The sequence below is a fragment of the Balaenoptera borealis genome (assembly GCF_965194805.1).
Source record: "Balaenoptera borealis genome assembly, chromosome: 10".
NCBI lineage: Eukaryota > Metazoa > Chordata > Mammalia > Artiodactyla > Balaenopteridae > Balaenoptera > Balaenoptera borealis.
The window spans coordinates 9060942-9085963 of record NC_138874.1 but is presented as its reverse complement, the minus strand read 5'-3'; the positions used below and the strand labels follow the sequence as shown (position 1 = coordinate 9085963).

Genomic DNA, 25022 nt, shown 5'->3' with positions numbered 1-25022 from the left:
GCTTGGGAAGGACACTGAACCCAAAGGTAGAGGTGGTCAGGGAAAGCCTCCCAGAAATGCTGGGTCAGGTGAGACCTGAAAGCTCAATAGGAGTTAGCCAGGCTAAGGTTTGGGGTTGGACTGTACTGGTATTGCCTGCCAGAGGAGGAGTATTTGCATCTAGCTGGGGCCTGGCATCTGGTAGGTGCTGAATAAATGTCAGATGAACGGAAGTGAAGGCCGGGGGGTGAAAGAGATGATGGAGAGTGTAAGGAATTGAAACGTTCAAGACGGCTGAGCTCCTCAGGAGTGGCAGAAGGTGAAGCTGGAAGGAAGTCAGGTCAGGGCATTGTATGGCGTGGAGAGGAGCCGGTACCGTATCTGGAGAGAAATAGGGAACTTACAGTGAGTTTTTTCCCATGGGCGCAGTTTGATCAGGTTTGCATTTTGGAAAGGCCCCTCTGGCTACAGGGTGGAAGATGCATTGGAGACCAGGGTGATCCTGGCCTGTGGAGACCAGTTAGCTGCTTGCAGTATGAAAGTGGAAGCGGGGTAGAGAGAAAAATTGAGACGATGTAATCATTAGGACTAGGCGATTGATTGAATGTGAGGAATGGATGGAGAGTCAAGAGTGATACTTAGGTCTATGGTTTGGGCAACTAGTGCCATCAGTCGAGATGGAGGAAACAGAATGCCATTCACCTTCCATAACCATGATCATTTGCTTTTGTCCCTTTGCTGAATCTGTCAGCTTCTTCGAGGTCTCTCTTCACCACTCCAGTTTGCGATGATCCGCAAAATTTCTAGCCTCGTCTGTGTCATCTCCTCATTCAGCCCTTGGCACGTGCTTTCTCTTTAGCTTACCTTTCTTTGTGTATTTCCACCTCCCTTATGATACGGCACAGTCCCCGAGAGCACAGTCTGTGTCTTGTGTGCCCACCTCCGGGATGATTTCTGGCTTAGCTTCATTACAGCCTCTCTGCACATATCTGTGGGTAGTGATGGTCCTTGTTGAGAACTTTAAAAGCTCATCAGATATGAGGTTTAGCTAGCTTCTCTTACTGTCCTGGAAATCTTTGGTTCTAAGATGCTATCTTTTAGGAAAAAAGGAAAGAAAAAAAATGGAGCCTCTGTCTCTCTACTAAGCATTCAAATCCTAGTGGTGATCATTTTGTGATTATAGGAATATTGAAACACTATGCTGTGCACCAGGAACTAACATAGTGTTGTAGGTCGATTATGCTTTCAAAACAAACAAACGCGTAGAAAAAGAGATCAGATTTGTGATTACTAGAGGCAGGGATGGTGGGAGGGAGAATAGGATAAAAGCAGTCAAAAGATACAGACTTCCCCGTAAGATAAGTAAGTACTAGGGGTGTAATGTACAACACGATAAATATAATTAATGCTGCTGTATATTATATATGAAAGTTGTTAAGAGAATAACTCCTGAGAGTTCTCATCACAAGAAAAAATGTCTTTTTCTTTTTCTTTTATTTTGTATCTATATGAGATGATGGATGGTCACTAAACTTACTGTGGTAAACATTTCATGATGTATGTAAGTCAACTCATTATGCTGTATACCTTAAACTTACACAATGCTGTATGTCAATTCTATTTTAATAAAACTGGAAGGAAAACATTTTTTTAAAAATAAAAGTTCAAATCCTAAAAGACTTCTCTCTTTCCATCTCTCCTTACCTCAAACATTTACCGAGATCTTAATTCACGCTGGATACTCTACTAGGGCCTTGAAATGTAGAAGAAGAATAAGGCATAGTTTTTTTCTGCCAATTAGCTGAGTAAGTGACCTGTTGTATCGTCTCTCTGTCCAAATTTCAATCCAGACTCAGGGCAAGGGAGGGAAGAAAGTCATCCAGACCGATGAGTGGAGGAATGGCCCCATCGAAGAACGCCTTGCATACGCTCTTGTGAAGGTGAGTGTGGGCTGGAGGCTGGGGCTCGTCCTGGGGGCTGATGATGTGGCTGGAGGGGAGGTGCTGCAGCAGCTGACAAAGAAGTTTCCCTGGACCACCCTGGGTGATTTTGCCCTCCACGCCCCGCCCCACCACCTCCAGCACCTTTGGTAGTATCTAGACATACTTTTGGTTGTCCCAACTGGGGGTGGAAGCTTTTACTGGCATCCAGTGGCCAGGGATGCTGCTGAACTGACCATCCTACAATGCACAGGATAGGCCTGCACCACAGAGAATTATTCAGTCCAAACTGTCAGAAATGCTGAGGTTGAGAAATGTTGTCCGAGACCAAGTTGCTGTCGTTTGGTCAACAAGCGAATCCTGGCTCTTCTGCTATAATTGGAATTTTAGGCCAGATAAATAATCTCTTGGCTTCAGTTTTCTCATTTGTGAGTCTGGAAAATTTCAGAGTTTTTTTTTTTTTTTTAATTTATTTATTTGTTTTGGCTGTGTTGGGTCCTTTGTTGCTGCGTGCGGGCTTTCTGTAGTTGCGGCGAGCGGGGGCTACTCTTGGTTGCGGTGCGCGGGCTTCTCATTGCGGTGGCTTCTCGTTGCGTAGCATGGGCTCTAGGCGCGCGGGCTTCAGTAGTTGTGACACGCGGGCTTCAGTAGTTGTGGCATGCGGGCTTCAGTAGTGTGGCATGTGGGCTCAGTAGTTGTGGCTCACAGGCTCTAGAGCGCGGGCTCAGTAGTTATGGCGCATGGGCTTAGTTGCTTTGCGGCATGTGGGATCTTCCCGGACCAGGGCTTGAACCCATGTCCCCTGCATTGGCAGGCGGATTCTTAACCACTGCGCCACCAGGGAGGCCCCAGAGTTCTTTTTTTGCCTCTAGGATTTAACTTTTAATTTCTTGGACTTTTTGAGATTCACCTACTTCAGGTTGTGGAACTAGTCAGCCACCTCTAAGGATCCTTGAACTGGGGATGCTGGAGGATTAGGGCCTGAGCAGTGAAGGCAGGACAAGTCAGTAGAAGCTTCATGGACTGAACTTCGTCTAAGTGTCCTGCCCATTGTCATTCCTCCCCCCACCCAGCCCTGTAACATTACAGTGAGAAAACATACTGTTTTCACAGGAGATATTTGTTAATATATAACCTGTTAAACCACTAGGAAAAAAAGTGTATTTTATTATGAATTTGAGCTTCACTTATTAGTACTCCTTCTGTCACTAATTTTTCACTTTTACTCAATATTTACTTTATATCAATAAAGACAGCTAAGCACTTTACACTGGTTATCTCGTTTAATCCTCAGAATAACCACATGAGGTTGGTACTGTGTGATATATTAATCAAGGAAACTGAGGCTTAATGAATTATCTAAAGTAGTGATAGGAGCCAGGGTTTGAACCCATGCAGTCTGATTCCAAAACCCATAATCTTAAGTATTTCCATGATTTATTCTTTGTTGGCTATTTGAACTTAAGCCAATTTTTTCTGTGATATTTTTCCTATTTTTTTTTGTGTGTGTGTAGGGCATTGAAAAATACATTATTGAGGATACTGAGGAAGCCAGATTAAACCAGGAAAAATATCCCCGACCTCTGAATATCATTGAAGGGCCACTGATGAATGGCATGAAAATTGTTGGTGATCTTTTTGGAGCTGGAAAAATGTTTCTACCTCAGGTTGGCAAATGGCGGTGGGGGGGGGTGGGGAATTTTCCCAATTGAAAGAAAAAGCCTTTATCTTTTAATGCATAGTAAGTTTGGGTATATTTCTCAGGTTTTAATTTTGACAAGAGCTCAGGGGCATTGAGATGTGATTCTGGTCATTCTTTCTCTAAATTCATTTTTAGGAGTAGTCTGGAAAAGTCCATCTAGGCTGGTGTGGAGGTTAGAGGTCATCTGGATATTCCCAGCATTCTAGTCTTCATGTTCTGGGCTTCTGTATCACTTCTTACCCTAACACCTGTCTCTCCTCCACCCCCAAATTAAAATAAAACCCAAGTTATACAGAGTGCATTAAGTCAGATAGAGAAAAACAAATACCGTATATTAATGCATGTATGTGGAACCTAGAAAAATGGTACAGATGAACCGGTTTGCAAGGCAGAAATAGAGATAGAGATGTAGAGAACAAACGTGTGGACACCAAGGGGGGAAAGTGGCGGGTTGGTGGTGGTGGTGGTGTGATGAGTTGGGAGATTGGGATTGACATGTATACACTAATATGTATAAAATGGATAAGTAATGAGAACCTGCTGTATAAAAATTAATTAAATTAAAAAAAAAACCCCAAGATTAATGTAAAATTATCATATTAAGGTTTGATTTGACCAGGCAGTGCTCATCCTTAAGGATGAATATTTTGAAAAGGTCATTACCATTTTAAATAGTGATATACATTAATGATATATTTCAAGTAAACCCAGTACTCTTACTCTTATTTTGACTTACAGCAGCTACTGACCACATCAGTTAACAAGTCTTGTTGAACCTTCTGGGTTCAGGTCTGTGAGGCATACAAAAAATGAAAAGTCCCTGTTCTTTTTTTTTTTTTTCTTACTTAACTTTTTAAAAAATTTAAAGTATAGTTGATTTTTTAAAAACTCATTCTACGTTTAATTATTCATTGCCCATTTCCCCTGTCTCCTTCATAGCATTCATCTTTTCTTATAGCTTTATTGTTTTATAATTAATATGCAATAAACTGCACGTATTTAAAGGATGCAGTTTGATAAGCTTTAACATGTCTGCACCTGTGAAACCATAACCACACTCAAAATAAGGAGCATTCAGTTGTCCTATCTTAGTCTCCCCCCGTCTGGGGCAGTTCCGCAGTCTTTATTTTTCATGATGTTGACTTATTATTTTAACTTTTTATTTTCAAGTTAACTTTAGACTTACAGACAAGTTGCAGATGTAGTTTAAAGTGTCCATGTATCCCTCACTCAACTTCTTCCCCTAATGTTAACATTTTCACTTGATCATAGTACAGTTATCAGAACCAGGAAATTAACATTGGTATAGTACTGTTAACGAAAGACCTTATTCAAATTTCACCAGTGTTTCCGCTGCTATTCTCTTTGTGTTCCACAACCCCACATTGCTTTTATCCTGCCTTTTCTAACAGTTCCTGAGTCTTTCCTTGTGACCTTGACTTTTGAAGAGTATAGTACAGTTTGATAATGGTAGCCTGTCCCTCAGTTTGAATTTGTCTGATGTTTTCTCATTTTTGGCAAGAATAACACAGTATAATGCTGTGCCCTTCTCGGTGGATCATATCAGGAGGCCCATCATGTTGCTGTGTCTCATTACTGGTGAGGTTAACTTTGATCATTTGGTTAATGGTGCCTGCTATGTTTCTCCACTGTAAATTGACTTGTGGGGAGAAACTTTGAGACTATGCAAATATCCTGTTTCTCATCCTACTTCTACTCATGAATTTTAGCATACGTTGATGAATTTTATAAAAGGCCCTGTTCTTTTTTGTCTATTTAATAAATTTGACATGTTATGTTTTGTAAATTTAAAGTACACAGTGATACATTTATATATTGTAATATGATTGCCATTGAAGTAATTTTTATCACACTGTATCATTATAGTACAATATTATTGTCTATATTCATTATACTGTGTTAGATCTCTATGACTTATTTACTTGTTACAAGTTTGTACCCTTAAATACCATCAGTCTTATCTTCCCATCCCCTATCTTTTGGTAACCACCATTTTACTCTCTGTTTTGTTTTGTGTTTTCTTTCCTGTTTGCCTTTTTCAGGTTCCGCATGTAAGTGATATCATACAGTACTTATCTATCTCTATCTGATTTATCTTGCTTAGTATAATGTACTCGAGGTCCATCTATGTTTTTTGCACATGGCAGGATATCCTCTTTTATCATGGCTGAATAATATTCCATTGTATATATGTACCACATCTTTTTTATCCATTCATCTGTTGATGGGTGTTTGGGTTGTTTCCATATCTTGGCTACTATAAATCATGCTGTGATAAACATGGATGTACAAATATCTTATCGAAATCCTGATTTCATATCCTTTGGGTTTACACCCAAAAGTGGAGTTGCTGGATCGTGTGGTAGATCTATTTTTAATTTTTTAAAGAACCTCCATATTGTTTTCCATATAGTTGGACTAATTTACATTCCCACCAGCAGTGCATAAGAGTTCCCTTTTCACCACATCCTCACCAGCACCTGTTGTTTCTTATCTTGGTGATGGCCATTCTAACAGGTGTGGGGTGATATCTCAGTGTGGTTTTGATTAGCATTTCCCTGATGATTAGTGGTGTTGAGCATCTTTTCATGTGCCTACTGGCCATTTTGATATCTTCTTTGGAAAAATGTCTTTTTAATTCTTCTGCCCACTTTTTAATCAGAGTATTTGGTTTTTTGTTATGAAGTTGTGTTAGTTCTTTATATATTTTGGATATTAATCGCTTATCCAATATATGTTTGCAAAATTCTTCTCCAATTCTGTAAGCTTTAAAAGGTCCTTTTTTGCATAAGCCTTAATTGTAAGTGAATTGGAACACTGGGGATTGAGAAGAGAAGGCTGACAAGGGGCTCTGGGAGGAGAAGCTTGACACCTGAAGGATGTATAGAACATGGAGATGTGATGGAGGGCCTTCCAGGCAGAGAAAAAATAACGTGCAGAAGTTCAGAGGAAAGAAGCTGCAACATTTGGTTTCCAGCCTTGTTTTCCTTCTGCTCTACCTCATTCATTGACTTTGCTCACGGGGATCTCCTTCCTTACCCCACCCACTGTCATGAGTGGACTCCAGGGTGACTGACCTGAGGACAAAGCATGCAGAATAATTTGTGCTAAAACTTCCCAAGTGGCCAGTAGCAATCATCCAGGTGTTCTGGTAAATATGCCTGACTCTGTGTATTTACCCCAGGTTATAAAGTCAGCTCGGGTCATGAAGAAGGCCGTGGGTCACCTTATTCCCTTCATGGAAAAGGAGAGAGAAGAAACCAAAGTGCTTACTGGCACGATAGAAGACAAGGTGAGTCATTTTGTCCGAGCCTGTGGGCCCTGTGGGGATCGGCTCTGCACACTCTTACTGGGGTGTGGGTAGGGACCTAAGCCATCAGGCTTGGCTGTGTTTGTCATTGAAGATGAAAGGGAGAAATGATCCAGCTCTTTTACCAAAGATCAGAATACCCTGGGATTTTTCCCATAAATGTGGCTTCATGAAATTTTTAATAGGAACATAATTTTTCAAACAAAGCCCATGATTTCAAGACAAAAGCAGTTTGTTCATTCATCTACTGACTATTTACAAAGCTCCTACTACGTGCCAGGTACTGTGCTCGATACAGTAGCTAAAAAAGATTGGTCCCTACCCTTGAGATGCTGTTTAGTTTTGGAAAACCTCTTAACCTCTTAACTGAATATTTCCTGTGTGCTGGTCATGTTCTTGTCACCACTTCTGGATTCAGTTCCATTCTTGCTGGCTGTACCACCACAGTAAATCATTAAGCCTTTGACCTTGTTTAGCCCCGTGTGAAGCTCAGGCAGCTTTGGCCCCTAGGATTCTGAATTCTAAAATCGACCTGAGTTTGTGAATGGCTCTTGCATAGTGTTTATAAAAATCCCATTTGCCTTGTGTGCCTTTTTCTTTTCTTTTTCTCTTTTCTTCTTTTCTTCTTGTCTCCCTTCCTTCCTTCCTTCCTCCCTCCCTCCCTCCCTCCCTCCCTTCCTTTTTCTGAGGGAAGGAATGCTGACAGTATAGAGCAACAGTGTTGAAACCCCCCTGCACTGGGCTGTTGTGGTCCTTCCCATTCAGACAGGGCGGGTGCAATTCACCAGCTCCTTCCTCTCCCTTTACTGCTAACAGCAAACGTTTATCAGACAGGTTTTGGGGGTTAAGGATATGATCTTCAGCGATGGGACTGTTTTGTATTTGAACTTAAACTGTCCTTTGAGGTGATGGAATGCATGATCTTGGTTGAAGCCCCCTGAGCTAACCAGCTGGGCGGGCCTCCTCCGAGCTGCTGGGGCTTACAGCCTTCTCACAGAGCACGGGACTTGGCTTCTGGGTCCATCTTTTTTTGTTTTGGCCGTGCCACGCAGCATGTGGGATCCTAGTTCCCCGACCAGGGATCAAACCCACACCCACTGCATTGGAAGCCTGGAGTCCTAACCACTGGACCACCAGGGAAGTCCCCCGGGTCCATCTTTGAGGTTGCCTTGGTTGTATTGAATTGCTTTCTGTGCCGACACCTGTCTGGCTTTAGAGAACTGGGTGATCTGCTCTGAAGTGACCACAGCGATGCTTAGCTGCTTGGCTTCCTCTCCAGGACCCTTACCAAGGTACCATTGTGCTGGCTACCGTTAAAGGCGATGTGCACGACATTGGCAAGAACATAGTTGGAGTAGTCCTTGGCTGCAATAATTTCAGGTGAGTTAAGACCCGTCATTTTCACCCCCTTTCTTATTTAAAATAAAAGCATTAACAGGGTAATTCTTTACTGGGTGTGAAGGGCGTGGTAGGGCAGTAGATGTTAGAGGTTATTTTTAATTTCTTTTTCTTCACTGTGTTTTCAAATTTTCTACATTGAACATATCTTTTCAAATGAAGGAAGTTAGTAATTATTTAATGTTGTATGTTCAGTAAGGACAAAAAGAATGGAAAAAACTATTCAAGCAGGGTCAAAACAACAAGAGGCTTCTGGGGATTTGACCTCCGGCCAGAGGCTGGAACATCGGGTCCCACCCCATGGCCCGTGACATTGAGCATATTTCCCTTTTCCTCTCAATGAACTGCCAGATTTTTAGAGCCAAGATCTTGTTAAGACCTTGGCTAAATGGAGTTTTATAAGAAGGCTTTGACTGTACCGTTCTTTTTGCTTTGCTTGGAACAGAACCAGGCATGCCTCCTGGTGTTGATGAAGCCAGTTTTTGAATGTTGTATACAAGTGAAATCCCTTTCTTATATCTTTCATTATAGTTGAATGATTATTCAGCGCAAATTTATTTCTATGTGAGAGCTCATGACCCACAGTAAGAGCATGTTTTGCTCAGATTTCAACATATTCTTTGTAATGAAAAGCCTAATATAACTAATGTCTTCTCTGGTCCATGTCCAACCAACAGTCTCTTTGAGTCATGGACTTCTTTCCAATGTGCGTTTTTCTCTATAGAGAAGAGAGACTTGACTGCAGCTACAGCCGGGCCCCCTTGGAGTTGTCTTTGCCCACTGTCAGATAATAATTACCCTCTAAGCCCCCTGCCTACTCTCAAAATGTTTATCCATGTCTGCGTTCATTCAAGGCTAATTAAATGCAGCTAAGGACCACTCAGAAAGGCTGGAGATGGAGGAGCAGTGTCAGGGCGGCACCTTCTTCCCTCTGACTGTCTTCACAGGCACTTCCGTTTGGCTGCCTGTTCACTGTCAAAGACTTAGCATTCTCTCCTGGTCCTGGAAATGAGGAATATTGTTCTTGGAATATATTAATTTTTTTTTTAAGATAAAAATACTGGAGATACAGTGGAGGTTGTTATAATGAGATTTTACCTATAGGATAAGTATTTGGACGAGGAATAAGTATTTGGATGAGGTATTTGCTTCCTAAAATCTCTGACATTTCTTCTGTTGTCTCATCTTTTCAAACCCTATGTTGTTGGTTTCTATTTGCATTCATCATAATTAGTTCAAATTCAGTTACGCTGATAAATGTTTATAGATGATCTACTACATACCATGCATTGTATCAGAGACGCCGAAGTGATTTAGTTGACTTTTCTCCATTCAAGAACTTTACTGTTTATCAGGCTAAAAAGCCAGGAACATATTCAGTGGTGATAGTGGGACAAGAACTATTGAAAAGGCAATTTGTAGGCAAACTCTCTACAGCAATTCTTGAGATATCATTGTCATGTGTTTATCATTTTTTATTATGAAAAATGGATAAGTAGCTGAGAGAATCATACCAGGAATGTTTTTTCCTCCAGTTAAAACATGTTAAGGGACTTCCCTGGTTGCGCAGTGGTTAAGACTCTGCCTGCCAGTGCAGGGGATACGGGTTTGATCCCTGGTCCGGGAAGATCCCACATGCCGCGGAGCAACTAAGCCCGTGCGCCACAACTGCTGAACCTGTGCTCTAGAGCCGGCGAGCCACAACTGCTGAAACCCACGCGCCTAGAGCCTGTGCTCCGCAACAAGAGAAGCCACTGCAATGAGAACCCTGCTCACTGCAATGAAGAGTAGCCCCCCGCTTGCCACACCTAGAGAAAGCCCGCGTGCAGCAACCAAGACCCAAAGCAGTCAAAAAAAAAAAAAAAAAAAGAGGCTAGGGAAAACTGTGGCATTTCTCCAGGGTGCTACTGGAGCCCAATGTCAACAGTGAAAGTGGCTTATTAAACCTGAGGCTTTCCTCCAGCATACCCAGTTCCTCTGGCTTGTGCACTGGGGGTCACTTATCTGGAGTAACTGGAGAAACATCTTTTGATGAAATTTTATTCTTCTTGAAAAAAAAAAAAATAAGTTAACGTGCAAACTTTTTCTATCAGGTCAAACACCCCTTTGGGTCTTATGTCTTGTAACACATAGACTCTTGGCCCTGGTGGGTTTAATGTTATGACGTCAGCTAGTAGACAGGTGCCCCTGATAGCTGCTTTGTGTAGTTAAATGTATGCTTTTGCTCGGTATCCATGTTCCAGCTGATGCCTGGGTGAATCACCCAGCTAGTGAGTGAGTCTAGCAAACCATCCAGTACCAGATATTAATGCAACTTTCTCGTTCCTGGTTCTTTGTCGTTGATGCAGTAAATCTCATGAAAAGACGTGTTCTTTGTGGGGGAAAAAAGAAGTAAAGAGGACTGAAAATGATAGTTCTGTCTAGACAGAAAACACATTTTTTATGGGGATGATGCAATAGAATTTGCAGATTTGAGAATTTAAATAGATCTGGGGATGTGTCCACCAAGAGTTTACTAATACCTAACATTTGTTTTCTGCTTCACAGTTTATATAGTGCTTTTATGTAACTGATTTTTCTTTTTCTTTGTTTTTTGGTATTCTTTTCCTGATTCCTTCCTTCCTTCCTTCCTCCCTCCCTCCCTCCCTCTCTTTCTTTCTTTCTTTTTGTTCATTCTTTCTTTTTATGGTTTTGATCCTGCTTTGCCTGCCTCAATTATTGTATTTCTCATTTTACACAGCTAGCAAGTGGCAGGCTGTACTCAGGGCTTCTGAATCCGAAAGTCGGGATTCTGTGTTATGTCAGTTTAGCTTCCAGTATTTATTCTAGTTATAAACAACTTTAACTGTAATATATAATATGAATATTCTAGTTAAATTCCTCTGAAGAAATAATTTAGAATATTTAAAAACATTTTTGATCAGATATTTGATTACATGAAAGTTGATTTTAGATATACTCTTTAACAATAATTATATAAAAAGACAAATGTGGACTTTTCCCATTTAACAGATAATGCACACTGTTTAACTGGGTAAGAAAAAGTAGGATATATTAACAGAAATGTTAAAATTAGATATACATCTAGTACTTTAAAAAATATGGATCTGATGAAACAGATAATGAGGCATATTTTCATTTTAACCAGTGGTTCTTAATATAATTGTCTAGTATGGGTAAATAATACGCAATATATGGCTAAGAAGGGGACACTTTGAAACTGTATAATGTTAGAGCTTTCAGCTGAGTGAGGAAAACGACTGTATCTAAGTCAAGGGCGCACTAGAGACTTCTCCTAGCACCTCAACATGCTCTCTTTATAATTATTTGGAGGCTTTCAACTGTGTGTGTGTGTGTGTGTGTCTGTCTGTCGTTTTCCAGCTTAATTGAGATATAATTGACATATAACATTGTTTAAAGTGTAAAACGTGTTGATTTGATACACTTATATATTGCAGTATGATCACTACCATAGTGTTAGCTAACACCTCCATCACATCACATAATTACCATTTCTTGTTTGTGGTGAGCACATTAAGATCTACTTTCTAAACACTCTCAAGTATATCATACAGTATTGTTAACTCCATTCACAGTGCTGTGCATTATATCCCTAGAACTTATTCATCTTCCAACTGGAAGTTTGTACCCTTGACCAGCGTCTCCCCATTTCCCCACCCCTCAGCCCCTGGTAACACCGGTCCTACTCTCTGTTTCTATGAGTTCAGCTTTTTTAGATTCCCTGTGTGAGCATATCATAAAGTATTTGTCTCTCTCTGTCTGACTTATTTCACTTAGCATAATGCCCTCATGGTCCATCCATGTCATAATGGCAGGATTTCCTTCTTTCTTATGGCTTCTTATGGTTCCATTTTATGCATGTATCACTCTGTTCTTAACCACAGCTTGGAAATCTTAGTTGGGGCTGCAGACTGGTACGGTACTCCCATCTAGTGGTGGTACATGTGAATTGCAGGATCAGAAGAAGCTGCCACCTTTAACTTCATTTCACAAGGACAGCAAGTATGAGGCACCCTAAGTGGATGCAGATGCAAAGCTAGCTTTATATTCCATTTTAATTCCTTCTGGAGAGTAAAAGGGGCTTTATATATTATAATATTTATTTTCTAAATTGTATGAATTCTTAAATAGTATTGGATGCCTTTGCTAAGGCATTTAGTGCAGCTTACATTTTTTTCTGTATTAGAAACCCAAATTAAATGCTTGTGTTTACAGCTCTGTTATAAGCACTTTAGAAAGATGATTATAAAATACAAAATTTTCCATAACATCATTTTTATTTTCTTTAATCTCTCATGTGGCAAAATATAAGAATGTGTATAAGAGGCCTACAGACACGGGGTATAGCTCAGAGTACAGAAGGGAAACCAAGGGAAAGCCAAAGGAGGTGGAGAGCTATGTGGGGGATGCAGGGAGTTGTAGTAAAGGGGAGAGAAAATGAGAGGAGATGGTGGGAAGAGTGGTGGCTGCCACGGAAGGCAGGGATGGGACTGACCCAGGCTTCAGATCCTTTCCTTCAGCCAGGGTTCCCCAGGGCCAGTTGTTTGTGATTCTGGACCATCATAGTACTAGTTTCTGCCTGGGTGGCCCTCTGTTTTCCTTCCTCCAGCTAATACCTACGTATTTTTTCAAAATGCAGCTGGAATCACCCTCCTGGGGTGCTTCTAGTTATTACCGAGATTAGATGGTCTCCCACAGCACACTGTAAATGCCTCCTCTGTGGCACTTGTCACACCATATTCTAATTCAGAATATGAATTAGAATGCATATTCTAATGAACTCACATGTGCTCAGAAACTGATTTCTGAACTCATACATGCTCAGAAACTGATCCCCTTCCTCTGGGGTGGGGCTGGGGACAACCCCAGGCCTAGATTAGTTGTCCCTGGTGGTGAGCAGCCTCCTTCCTGTATCCCAGTGCCATAAATACTACTTTCTATGCGTGGAAAACGTTGGGAAGTGCTCCTCTATACAGTGATGTATTTGACTGTCTCCCAGCAAGACCTCTTAAGGCAGCCTAATATGTTGGAAGTTGAACTTGTACCCCAGACCCCTGGCTCACTGTTTCCAGACCTCTTCTTAGCCGCCTGACTGCCGGTTGTCACTCTCTTGCTGATTTCTGCTTCTCTGTGTGACCCCTGAACAGGGGAGTGCTCTGAGGCTCAGCCCTGGGACCTCTTCTCTGTCTGTCCTCACTACCTAGGTTAGTGCTTCTCGGACTGTAATGTGCCTTCTGACCACCTGGGATCTTGATAAAAGTCAGATCGGGTTAAAGTGGGTCTGGTCAGAGAGTCTTAGATCATCTCATTCAGTCTCATGACTTTTTTTTTCTTGCTCCTCTCCCCTTTCATCTCCCCTCCCCTTCCCCTCCTCTCTCCCCGCCTTCCCTCCCCCCTTTCTCCCCACCCTCCACCCACTTTTGGCAATTTATTTTTCTACATCTTTTACACACAGTCTGAGGACTTTTTAACACCATCTAATATGCTGTCAAGTCCCAAGTTTTATCCCCAGCATGGATCTGTCACCTGGACTTCAGGCTTACCTATCCAGACGACTACCTAAGGGTTCCATTTGGATAGCTAAAGAAACAATATTTTGAAAATCGAACTAATCGCTGCCACTAAGATGCCCTCTACGGGGCTTCCCTGGTGGTGCAGTGGTTAAGAATCCGCCTGCCAGTGCAGGGGACACAGGTCCAGGAAGATCCCACATGCCGCGGAGCAACTAAGCCTGCGCTCTAGAGCCCTAACCACAACTACTGAGCCCGCTTGCCACAACTACTGAAGCCCGTGCGCCTAGAGCCCGTGCTCTGCAACAAGAGAAGCCACTGCAATGAGAAGCCCATGCACCGCAACAAAGAGTAGCCCCCGCTCGCCGCACCTAGAGAAAGCCCACACGCAACAACGAAGACCCAATGCGGCCAAAAATAAAAAATAAATAAATAATAAAAATTTAAAAAAGAAAAAAAGATGCCCTCTTCTCCCTCTCTGACCTTACTCCCTACAGCTTTCTCCTTCCTCCATTTCTTTCCGGCCACGAGGTCTCCTTACTTTTCCTCAAACAAAAGCAAGCATCACACGATGTTCCTGAACGATACAGTGCCTAAAACAAGAAAAAGAATTGAGAGGAAGATGATTCTTGCCATCATACTGATGATTTTTAATTGAATTTTTAAAATACATGCAATGCTGAAAGCAGTCAGCTTTGAAATACATACCTCTTTGTCTTGATATAAAAGCAATATGCTATTTTGCTTAGTTTTATAGGCTGTATTTAGTCACAGTTTAACAAATCCAGTTGCCAGACCGAGTGCAATGTGCTAAAAAAAAAAAAAAAGGGTTCCACCTCGCCCCTGTTATAACCTGCAGTGCCCCATCATCAACACCTACAGTATTTGTTCTCTACCGGCTTAGTGCTAACAGACCTGAATAGAGTTAGCATTGATTTGAAATTGTGTACTTACTGAGGATTCCATATGTGCTAGTTTATTATTTTTTTTAATTTAAGTAATATGGCAACAAGCTAAAAAATCTAACAGTATGAAAAGCTATATAGTGAGAAGCAAGGCTCCTTCCTGCCCCTGGTGTCCAACTACACCCACCTGTTAGCAGCTGACATGATGTCAGGTAGTAGTTCTTAAGCATTGATTTTTTTTTTTTAATTTAAAATTATTTTGCCTATTTAGTTATAAGAATTGTTGACATTAGGAAGCAAGTGAAAACGCATACTGTAATTTTTTAAACATCTTTAAAACAAATACTTATGATCAAATTAAATTGTCAAAATGACTGACATTCCGTGTACTCTCTAAATCTAGAATAGAAGAGTAGTTTATAGAACATCTTCCAGGGCAGAAGTCCCATTTTCTCCGAGTTCCAGAAAGCGGTCTCCTCCCTCAGTTACAATTCCTTGGTGTTACTCTGTCCTCTGAGCGTCCAGAGGCTCCAGGCTTCCTCTGCCCAGTTGCGTCCCCCTTCTCGTGTGCCGGCCCAGGGTCAGCTCTTCCTTTGAGTCTCACTCCATCTCTCGTGGTTACCTGCTCTCTGATTCAGTCTCCCTCTCCCTCGACTTAAGTCACCAGATTCCTTCTCGTCATCTTTTCATGTGCAGGAACTGACCTCTTCTTGCTTATCCTCCTTGTTGGCTTCCATGTAGGGTATACTGTTCAGTGGATATTTATTGAGTGAACTTACCCAGCATCTTTATTGGCCTACATGGCTAAGAAGATGGATTTTGGTGTCGGATTTTGGTGTCAGATCCTGGTTCAAACCTCAGCTCTGCTACTGACTAGTTGTTTGGACAAGATGCTTAACTTCTGGGCCCACACTTCTCTGGGCCCTTCTTCATTAAAATGTAAAAATCATGTTTTCAAGAATTTTAAAAAAAGAGAGAGAGTATTAATTGGTAAAACCTGCCTCAAAATCGAGTTTAAAATATGAATCAAGCAAGCATCGTAAAAATATTTATATTCTTTAACGCAATAATGCCATTTGTAATAATCCATCCAGTGTATATATTTGGATAAATGCATGAAGTAAAATATGAAACAAACCACAGAAAATGGGCCTTATGGTAGTGCTTCCATGTAGAGTTCCTGTGAGGGTTAAACAGGATTGTTTATACAGAAGGCTTAGCATAGTGGAAACAACCCAGGTGTCCGTTGACAGATGGATGAATAAACACCATGTGGCACATTCATACAATGGAATATTATTCAGCCTTAAAAAGGAATGAAGTTCTGACACAGGCTACAACGTGGAGCAACCTTGAAGTCATTATGCTAAGTGATATAAGCCAGACACAAAAGGACAAATAATGTATGATTCCACTTGTATAAATATCCAGACTAGGCAAATTCATAGAGACAGAAAGTAGAGTAGAGGTTACCAGGGGTTGGGGCGGGCCGATTGGGGATTGTTGCTGAGGGATTACAGAGTTTCTTTTGGGGCGATGAAAGAGTTTTGAAAATAAATGCTGGTGATGATTGCATAACATTGCGACCGACTGATTAGTGATGCTGAATTGTACTTAGGTTAAAATGGCAAATTATGTGTTATATATATTTTACCAGCGCTTAGGAAATAATAGTGTCCTCTACCAAAAATTATTGAATTGTCCACTTTAAATAGCTGGATTAGATGCTCTGTGGATTAAGTCGGCAAAGGTGTTTAAAAAAGCTCAGCATAGTCCCTGACCCATGGTCAGTTCCTAATAAATGGCGGTCGTCGTTGAGTTGGTGGTTGATATTTAGTGAGCTTTTCAGTGTGATTCCAGTTTACGTTAGAGCAGTATTTAATGGCTAAATAAAAATGTTCGTTTAGCTTTTTCGCCAGCGGGTTCTCATTGATTTTCTCACATCTCATTTCTGTGCCCCAGAGTTATTGACTTAGGAGTCATGACTCCATGTGACAAGATACTGAAAGCTGCTCTCGACCACAAAGCAGGTACTGTACAGCCGCGTTCCTGGGCATTTCAGTAAATACCATTTCCTCCCAGTGTCTGTCTATCGGTGAGTAGTCATGTCCCAGCCCATGTGGGATGGTGGGACATTCAGACATTCAAGTGCCAGCTCTGCCTGGGGGTGCTGTCATTGCCGTTTATAATGGAGGTCGAGGGGGTGACTAGGTAACCGTGAAACTCCTTTCTAGCTATGAGGAAGGGGAATGGGGACAGGCTTCTTAAAAGAGCACAGTTTTATTAGATTTTTTTTCCTCTGTGTGTAGTTGCTTTTATGTTTCTTCTGACACTGTGACATGTCGAGTCTGGGAAATCATGAACTAACAATTGCGTGGCTTCCCGAAAGTGTGGCAAGCATATTATCGCAACTTGAAGTTGCAAATCATATTTACTCCTGAAAGCAAACAATACAGTGAAAACCCCCAGTCAGAAAAGAAGCCTCAGAATTAGAAATTAGGAATTTATCTTCTGTCTTGTGGTCTTCATTACAAAGTTTTGAAAATGAGTCTTCATACTTTTCCTCTCATCCTCCTTCTCACTGTCCTTTTTTCTCTTTTTTTAAATAATAGATATAATTGGCCTGTCAGGACTAATCACTCCTTCCCTGGATGAAATGATTTTCGTTGCTAAGGAAATGGAGAGATTAGCTATAAAGATTCCGTTGTTGATTGGAGGAGCTACCACTTCGAGGTAAGTCATGCTAATGAGCTTTGTGCTTCCCTTAAATTCTCTTAAATGCCAGTGTTTATAAACAGTGATAAAACCTGACTTTTTTTCTTATGCATAGTGCATTGGCTCCTTATCATATAAATACACGAACTTTCCAGCCTTCACACCACGAGAGCCAGAATCATTTGGGGGCCTGCTGCAGGAAACTCCTCTGTCATCTACCCGCCTCTCCCTGTTTTTGGATTCCTTTGGCCTGCAGTCCTCTCTTCCTTCATCTTCTCACCTCCCAGTCAGTTCCTGAGACTTCTAACGAACACTTATCCTCTTGAAATCAAACTGAGTGGAGAAGCTGTGTTTTTTGGCACAAAAACACTGCTTGAACTTTAGCCCACTCTCTGTCTTGAAGCAGGTGTCTGACTGAATAATTACAGGTTCTCTTGAAGAAACTCCGACCTTGTAATAGTTGAGATAGAAAGCTGACCTAGAGAGAATGAATCAGAGGATCACTTTGGGAAGTTGTTTCTGAAAGAGAGACCTTTGGGTCAAATAATTTAAAGAAGAGAAAGTTCAAATTTGGTCACATGATTATTATTCAGTTTGTCGGATTTCTCCTGGGGTCACGATCATAATGATATTTGGTGAGAGGTATGTTAATTATGGGTATTAGACTTTTTAAAAAATTTTTATTTTATATTGGAGTGTAGTTGATTAACAATGTTGTGTTAGTTTCAGGTGTACAGCAGAGTGATTTAGTTGTACATACACGTAGATCCATTCTTTTTCAAATTATTTTCCCATTTAGGTTGTTACATAATGTTGAGCAGAGTTCCATGGATATTAGACTTCTTATGACACATTCCTTATGCCCCATGTAGTTCACTTTGGCAGGGAGCAGTGCCCAGGAGGAGCACTGACCTTGATGGTCGCACAAGCATGCAGTTTACCTTTCTGATACAAAATACAGTAGATGGCGGGACAAAGCTATTCCAGAGTTCCTTTCACTCTGGAAACAACTGTATGTTACGCCATTTGTATTAGGGATCTCCACAGAAACAGGATCAGTAAGGGGTGTGTGTGTGCGTGCATGTGTGTGTGTGTGTGTGTGTGTGTGTGTATGTGTGTCCATACAGGGGGTGTGGGAGGAGGGAGGGAGAGTGATTGATTTTAAGGAACTGGCTTATGCGATATGGGGGCAGGTACGTCTGAAATCTGCAGGGAACGTGGGCAGACTGGAGGCCAGGCAAGAGTTGCTATTGCATCTTGAGTCCAAAGGCGGTCTGGAGTCAGAAGGCCTTCTTCCTCTGGGGACTGCAGGCTTTTCTCTTAAGGTCTTTAATTGATTGGATGAGGCTCACCCACACGGAGGACAATCTGCTTTACTCAGAGCCTACTGATTTAAATGTTAATCATATCTAAAAAATACCTTCACAGAAATATCTAGATTGTTGTTTGACCAAAAACTGGGTACCATGGCCTACCCAAATTGGCACATAAAATTGACCATCCTTCCATTTATAACCTGAATGGACCATGTTCATGAGTAGTCAGGGTTCTATGTCATGTATCCACTAATTGCTTTTCATACTTGAAGGACTCAGTAGTGTGGCTATTGTTGCTCACATTAGAAAACTAGGTTTGCTTCTCCACGAAGGACTTACCCACTAGGATACTGACAGATCGTTCTCCAGGGATTTGACCAACCATCGATAACTGAGGTTTCAATGAGCGTGATTGTGGGTAATTGATGATTATAGTGTGAATGTTCATTAGCTTAGCAAAGAGAATGGTAAGGGAATCTACAGATTATTGTCAAAATGAAAGACCTTTTAAAATCATGGTTGTAAAAGAGGATAAATAAATATTTAAATGAAAAGATGTAATGAAATGCATTATGAGTTATGTAAATGTGATGCTGGTTTCCAAATAAGAACCACTTTATGTGGACACTGCACTCGGGAGTTCAATACCAGGAAACCACATATTGCTACTTGTGCAAGTTGGAATGTTACCAGTAGTTAATTCTACTATATCTCTTACCAAGTAAGAGCCACCAGATTAAAGAGGTTTCTTAAAAAATAACCAGAAGTAACATGACTAGCCTCTCGGGATACATCATTGGCAAACTTAGCCATAAGGACTCTTATGGCTATGACTCTATACCAGTTATAACCTGGTATATCAAGTTAAAATTAATCAGATCAGAAATCACCCACAGTCTTAGTGCTATTGTAGAATATCTGTTCTCATCGTCTGGGAAACTGAATGTGTTCCTCCAAGGAGACAGAAATCTGGATCCCATGACCTCCCAAGGTCTCTTTAACTCTCTGATGTTTTGTTTCTCGATGAGCTTTGCTGGTTCTATTCTCTTCCATGCCTGTTGCAGTTTCTGAAAAATTATTTAGAAAATAAAAGCCAGTAGTGGTGCTTCCAGATAACCATCCCCTTCTCCATTGTAGTGCAAGAGCAGCCTTTGAAAAACAGATTCTCGTGCAGCCTCCAGGAATGTCAGTGTAAAATTCCCCCTTCTGCCTTCATTTTAAAGTGGTGACAGTGGGTGAGGTCTCAGACCTGGAGGCTTGCTTCGTCAAGCCCTCTTATTTAAGTAAGCACTTTTGCTAAGTATAGCACTCACGTAGAAAAGTACACAAGTCACAGGTAAACAACTTGATGAATTTTTACAAAAATGAAACCACCCATGTAATAACCCCCAGATCAAGAAATAGAACATTAATGACACTCTGGGAACTTCACTGGATCCCCCGACCTAGTCATTCTATCTTCCATCACCACAGTTTGGTTTTGTCTGCATTTCAACTTTGTGTAAGTGGAATCCTACTGTATATATTCATTCTTCTGTGTCCCTCTCAACATTACGTCTTTAAGGCCTAAACTCATTATTACAGTAGTGTTTTTGTTTTTGTTTTTTTTCCCATTGTGGTATAATATTGCATTGTATTGTGCCCTGTGGCTTATTTATCCATGCTAGTGTTGGTGGACATTTGGGTTTTTCCAGTTTGGGGCTATTACACGGAATGCTGCTATGTATGTATTTCTGCCCTGAAGCAGACTTGCTGGGTCACAGAATATGCATATGGTCATCGGCATTAGATATTTATTCCAAAGTGATTGTATTAATTTATACTCCCACCGGCAATTATGAGATTTCCAGTTATTCCACACCCTTTTCAGTTTTATCCATTTTAGTGTGTGTGTAACAGTATCTTGCTAAGGTCTTCATTTGTATTTCTCTACTGACTAATGATGTTGAGTACCTTTTCATGTGTATATTGACCACTTGGATATGCTTTTTAAATTTTTTTTTTAATTAGGTATTCTGCCTTTTTTTTTCTTTTACTGATTTGTATGCATTCTTTATTTATATTAGAGACAAGACTCTTTACCAGAAATATATATATTGCAAATAGAGTCTTCCAATATGGCTTACCTTTTGCTGTCTTAGTGGTATTTTGGGTAACAAAAGTTCTTCATTTTCATGAAGTCGGATTTATCTGTCTCTTTATGGTTAGTGCTTTTCGCATCTGTATAAGAAGCCTTCTACCCTGGGAGAATCAGCTTTGCTAGAAAGCATTCGGGAGTTTGAATGTCTCAGAAGTCATCTGAGAACGCTTATCGTCACCTCCTACAGACCTATGGAGGGCTCAGCAGAGGCCCAGTTCTTTCCTTTGCTGTTTTTGAGCAAATGGAGGCTCAGGACTTCCAAATTCTCATGAAAGCAGATCTGTGAGGGGAATAGCAGCATGGCTTTTCCAAACCTCAGGGGCCTGCGGTAGGTAGCATGAGAGAATTAGAACTGTACCCCCAAGACACGAAATGAGGCTTGAGGATGGATCCTTGCAGAGGCTGAAAGGGTTATACAGATTTGGGGTCATATGTGGGTAGAAATCTGCTTGGAATGGCCCTTTTTAACCTGTAGCTATAAGAGACTAGAAAACTGAATATTCTCCTGTCTGTAATACAGATGGTTTTGTATCACAAACGAGAAATGACTTTAATGGAAATCTGGCCCTTTTAGCTACAGAACTTCTCAAGGGCACAAGTCTGGCAGTTAGCTCTCAATTTTTAACTGGTTTAAAGCCAATAACTGCAAAATGTCTTTTTCAATTATGTTTTGTGTAGTTTAACTTGGAGAATTCAACAGGAAGTCACATTGCTCAAAGGTGGAGGTAATTTTCTGAGTTTTCTGTTTTTTTTTTTAAACTGCTATGAAGTAAGGTGCTGAATTACATAACTGATAATATTTTCCTTTGTATAGGATTTCAAGGAATGAATTTTACATGCTAATCTCACTCCTGATTCCATCTTTCATTTTTTTTAAATAAATTTTTAAATTTAATTTATTTATTATTTTTGGCTGCGTTGGGTCTTCGTTGCTGCGTGCGGGCTTTCTCTAGTTGCAGCGAGCGGGGGCTACTCTTCGTTGCGGTGCGTGGGCTTCTCATTGCAGTGGCTTCTCTTGTTGTGGAGCACAGGCTCTAGGCGTGTGGGCTTCAGTAGTTATGGCTCGCAGGCTTCAGTAGTTGTGGCTCGTGGGCTCTAGAGTGCAGGCTCAATAGTTGTGGCACACGGGCTTAGTTGCTCTGTGGCATGTGGGATCTTCCCGGACCAGGACTCGAACCCGTGTCCCCTGCATTGGCAGGCGGATTCTTAACCACAGCGCCACCAGGGAAACCCTCCTGATTCCATCTTAATTTTCCCATCCTTATTTCCCATTTTCTCTCATTTTTTCTCATCAAATTTTAAGTTTTGGTTTTGCTGTATTTATGTAAAACACTAGTTCTGAGATAGGGTATGACATGAAATAAGTGCTTGGAGTGCTTGTTCTTTTTCAGAGTGTTAAAAAAGATCTTCTAAGGCTAACATGATCATGCCTATTTGGCAAGTGTGGGAGGTGACTAATTAAATCCTAAATGTTGACTAGTGACTTAGCAGAGATGGATTTGGAATTCAGCCTCAGCATTTAGCCCTTTGCCCTAGGTACATAGGAAGGGGAGGAGAGATTCCACTGTTTTGCATCTTTTCAGATTTCAGAAAGAAGTCTTTCAGCTGGAGAAGTTCATGTAAATGGAAGCTTAGAAAAAAGTGGAATCAATGTCAAACTGGAAGCACTCTTTTTTTTTTTTAAGTAATGATGAGGTATTTTGTTTGTTTATTTTGGCTGCACTGCGCAGCATGGGGGATCTTAGTTCCCCGACCAGGGATGGAACCCTCACCCTCTGCAGTGGAAGCGTGGAGTCTTAACCACTGGACTGCCAGGGAAGTCCCCGGAAGCACTCTTTGATAGCTGGGCAAGCTCAAATTTCATGCCTGTGCTCATCCAGCTTGGACAGTGTTTGCGTTGGAAAGGAGCACTTTGATTTGTTTTGTTTTGTCTTTTTCAATCATGAAATCCATCCATTTCTTCTCAGTTCCCTTTTCCAGAGGTTCATCGAAGAGAGAATGGCCAGAATTACACTGAGAACCCTTGGATACTTAATAAATACCAATTATATTGATTTAAACATTTTAAATTTTACTGGCTGTCTTTAAAAGAAATGTCACTGAAGTTACATCAGGCTTAAAACATTGTTTCCTGGGGGAACTTCATGCAGAAGAAAGACTGAGGTATATTTGTGTGTCTCAAGTTGCTAAGGAAGCATCTGAGGAAGAGGACGCATACAGAGTCTAACTTGTGTTTTGAAACTGGATGCAACTTCTTCTTTATAACTTTTCCTACTGTTTGAAAATCTTCACCCCCTCATAGACTACCCAAGGTATCTTCAGAATCTTTGGTCCCCAAGCACACAGTAGGCACAAAACGGGTCCTGAGGAGGCAGTGGTGTCCGTTAGGCGGCTCCAGGGCCGAGATGCAGCTCCCCCTGCTGGTGGGCCTCCCAGTCCAGAAGGCATCTCCTGTGCTAACTGGCCTAGGCCTCAACTTCCATCTCACAGCCCAGTTCTGGTGGATTATGGCTTTAGTCCTTTGCTTCCTGTTTATGCACAGAAATATGCTTAGAAAGGGAACAGGTGAAATGTTAGAGGTCTTGTCTGTCTCATTATGAATCAGTCTTTACAGCCTTCCCTTAGAAGCCTCTTATAAACACACTCACACAAATAATGCACCTTTAATATTCTCTTGGTTTTTAAAAATTACCTCAGTAATACACACTTATTAGAACATGTCAAACAATTCAGAGGAATGGAAAGTAAAATTTAGTCTCTCCCTTCCCACTTTCAGTCCCAGTTCTAACCTCCGTATAACCAGTGCTGACTCTTTGATGTCTGTCTCTCCGTGTTTTCTAAATATACAGACACTTATATGCAAGTTGGTTGGTTGGGGCAGGTTGAGGGTGGTAGTGTTTTGTTTTGTTTTTTATTTTTGGCTGCATTGGGTCTTCGTTGCTGCGTGCAGGCTTACCCTACTTGTGGCGAGCGGGGGCTACTCTTCGTTGTGGTGCGCAGGCTTCTCACTGTGGTGGCTTCTCTTGTTGCAGAGCACGGGCTCTAGGCACGCGGGCTTCAGTAGTTGTGGCACATGGGCTCAGTTTTTGTGGCACATGGGCTTAGTTGCTCCGCAACATTTGGGATCTTCCCGGACCAGGGCTCGAATCCATGTCCCCTGCATTGGCAGGCAGATTCTTAACCACTGTGCCACCAGAGAAGCCCTGTTTTGTTTCTTTTTTAAATAAAATTGTATTAAACATACTGTTTTGCTACTTTGGTTTTTCCTCATAAAGTAGCATATTCTGGACATCTTTCCAAATGAAAATACATTTTAGTTGAGGGGAAAGAATATGAAAGGATCTGACTTGGGGAAAGCTGCTGCTACTTTAAGGGGGAAGGAAAGAGGAGAAAAGACTGGAAACACTGCCCATATTGTGGAGACTACTGTTGTCACGCTTTTATGTGGAATTGTGGCAAAGTCCACACTTCTGTCCCAGCTTCAGGGTACTGGTTTAACTACAGTAGGGGAGGGTGTATACATTTTCAGTTCTCACTTTAATATGTTATGTTCCATAATGAAATAGCAGATGTGTAGCCTATGCTATTGCTATAAACATTCAGCAGTCAGAGGGCAATTTTGCGGTAAAATTAGGTAATTTTAAGGATTAAAGGGTGTTTCTTCCTCAGAACTGACATTTTCAAGTTTGGCAAAAGGGATTTTGGGCTGAGCCAGTGTTAGGATAAGGTATTGTTGCTTTGGCCTCTCTGTGTTACTTTGTGTTGAATTTATTTACGGTTCGAGGTTCCTTCCTACAAGTACCAGGTGGGCTTGGGGTGGAGAAGTGTTGGTGTCTTCCGGGGGCAGGGAGCAGCAGCTGGGGAGTGGCGCCCCGTGGCCCCTGTCAGTGTCTGGCACTCCAGGGGTCCTGGCTGGTGGCCCAGCTCGTCTGCAGGAAGAAACTCCCCTTGACCTTTATGACAACAAAGTGCTGTTGCCCGGGCCGGTTGGCTCCCTTAGTTCAGAAAGGCTGCTAGTGCAGAGAGCTGAGGACACCATCCTTCTCATTTTCTCCTAGGCTTCTT

General features: G+C 41.5%; 1 protein-coding gene across 4 annotated transcripts in view; it reads left to right on the top strand.

The window, feature by feature from the left end:
• The window catches only part of MTR (5-methyltetrahydrofolate-homocysteine methyltransferase), a 124080-nt gene that overhangs the window by 67586 nt on the left and 31472 nt on the right, over nucleotides 1–25022 (top strand). For all 4 annotated transcript variants that reach the window (XR_014249059.1, XR_014249060.1, XR_014249061.1 and 1 more), the window contains exons 19-24: nucleotides 1830–1919; nucleotides 3434–3586; nucleotides 6827–6934; nucleotides 8232–8332; nucleotides 16749–16816; nucleotides 17399–17519. Coding sequence is in view for 1 of the 4 variants with exons in the window: in XM_082407576.1 (XP_082263702.1) it covers nucleotides 1830–1919; nucleotides 3434–3586; nucleotides 6827–6934; nucleotides 8232–8332; nucleotides 16749–16816; nucleotides 17399–17519 (641 nt within the window). In the remaining 3 variants the exon portion in view is untranslated. The remainder of the gene's footprint in view (nucleotides 1–1829; nucleotides 1920–3433; nucleotides 3587–6826; nucleotides 6935–8231; nucleotides 8333–16748; nucleotides 16817–17398; nucleotides 17520–25022) is intronic.